This window comes from Myotis davidii, unplaced genomic scaffold (assembly GCF_000327345.1).
Source record: "Myotis davidii unplaced genomic scaffold, ASM32734v1 scaffold44, whole genome shotgun sequence".
NCBI lineage: Eukaryota > Metazoa > Chordata > Mammalia > Chiroptera > Vespertilionidae > Myotis > Myotis davidii.
Window position 1 is genome coordinate 11152003 of NW_006299705.1, and position 1800 is coordinate 11153802.

Below are 1800 nucleotides of genomic sequence, written 5' to 3' on the forward strand. Positions count from 1 at the left end.
TGGATCACTGGCCAGCCCTAGCCGGTTTGGCTCAGTCGGCCTGCAGACTGAGGGGTCCCAGGTTGGATTCCGATCGAGGGCATTTACCTTGGTTGCAGGCCCATCCCCAGTCGGGGGTGTGCAGTAGGCAGCTGATCAATGTTTCTCTCTCATCAATGTTTCTCTAACTCTCTCTCTCTCCCTTCCGCTCTGTAAAAAAATCAATAAAATATATTTTAAAAAAAGAAAAAGTAAAACCCTCTTGCCCAGGCCAGTGTCCCCATTGTGGCGCTGCGAGGATCCGAGGTAGGTCGGGTGGTTTGGGCAGGAGCGCATCCTCACTCCGGGAGGTGACGGAGGCGCAGGTTGGTGAAAGGCATGGGAGCCGACCCCAGACCCGGCGGAGGAGTGAGGATGGAACCTCTGCCGGTGCTCGGGCTGAGACCACGCTGCCATCGCCTCCGCGCAGCCACGCCCTTTCTCTTTTGACCTTCAGGTTTTCGGCTGGCGCTGGCTCTTTTTGCAGACTTTACGGATCGTAGGAGACCTGTGTCTCTCCCCTTCGCTCCCTGCAGGCGTGGTCCTCCAGCTCTACCTGTCTTCAGGGCGGTGGAATCCGAGCTGAGAAGCTGCCTCACTCTCCAGAGACACCAGCTGAAGCCAGAGAACATCTGCCCACAGCAGAGAAACCAGTTTTGTGTGTGTGCGTTTTCTCTCCCCCAAATCTGTACCCATCAGCTCTCCCCGTCTTTTCCTTTGACTCTAATGAGACAGCATTGGAGGCAGGCTGGAAACGGATATACAGAGGACCTTCCTTCCGGAAGTTAATCTCACAACTTGGAGATTTTCGCTTAAGTCACCACTACCTGCCGTGCCATCTATGGGATCTCTCTTCGCCAGAAGGCCTAGTTTTGTCACAAACCTGGGATTGAGGGAGACCAGGAAGCTGCAGAAGTTAAGGAGGTTGGGCAGGCAGAGGTGGCTATAGATGTTGTATTTCACCCTCATCAAACTGGGAAAGCATGATATCCAATCTTTAAGTAAATGGTGGAAAGACCCTGGGAGTCAGAGATCTGAGCCACCCAAAAGAAGCATGCACAGGATGTTGCTTTATACTAGAAAGGGGGCTAGCGATGAGTGTAGGGGTTGAGTTAGGACAGTGGTCGGCAAACTCATTAGTCAACAGAGCCAAATATCAACAGGACAACGATTGAAATTTCTTTTGAGAGCCAAATTTTTTAAGCTTAAGCTATGTAGGTAGGTACATTGTTATTAACTTAATTAGGGTACTCCTAAGGCTTAGGAAGAGCCACACTCCAGGGGCCAATGAGCCGCATGTGGCTCCCGAGCCTCAGTTTGCCGCCCACTGGTTAGGGTTATGTTCTGTGGGTGGAGAAATAGCATAACAGTCAGGAATCTTAAATACTAACCTTGGAAACAGTTGGGGGCAGGGAACTGCAAAAATGGTTTGTGAAACTTCTTGCTGTGGAGGAATCCAGAACTCCCCTGAGGGTCCCGCCATGCTGTGGAAGGGCAAAGCTGTAAGTAGGCAAGCCCCAGGGCATCTGCAGTGGTGAGTGTGGTAGATAGATTGGGGTCCTTTCCTGTGAGAGTGGGAAGCAGCTGCTATCCGCGAGGAAGAAAAGGTGCAGAAGGAGAATGGCTATCAGACGGTCAGTGGTGACACATTTTGTGAGGCCTTACTCTCATTTCTGACACTGGTTCTTAACAACGGTCCTAAACCTGGCAGCCTCATTGAGGTTCACAAAGCATGTCCTACGTAACAGTGAGATTGGAATTATCAGGATGGGATCCATTCCT

General features: G+C 51.2%; 1 protein-coding gene across 2 annotated transcripts in view; it reads right to left on the minus strand.

The window, feature by feature from the left end:
- TMEM161B (transmembrane protein 161B) overlaps nt 1-1800 on the minus strand; it is a 69830-nt gene that overhangs the window by 65271 nt on the left and 2759 nt on the right. Inside the window, exon 2 of one of the 2 annotated variants that reach the window (XM_015571654.1) lies at nt 1410-1605. In XM_015571654.1, the coding sequence (XP_015427140.1) occupies nt 1410-1544 (135 nt within the window). In that variant the 5' untranslated portion in view covers nt 1545-1605. Of the gene's footprint in view, nt 1-1409; nt 1795-1800 lie in introns of those variants that run through there. The other variant, XM_006775514.2, reaches the window with a different exon arrangement.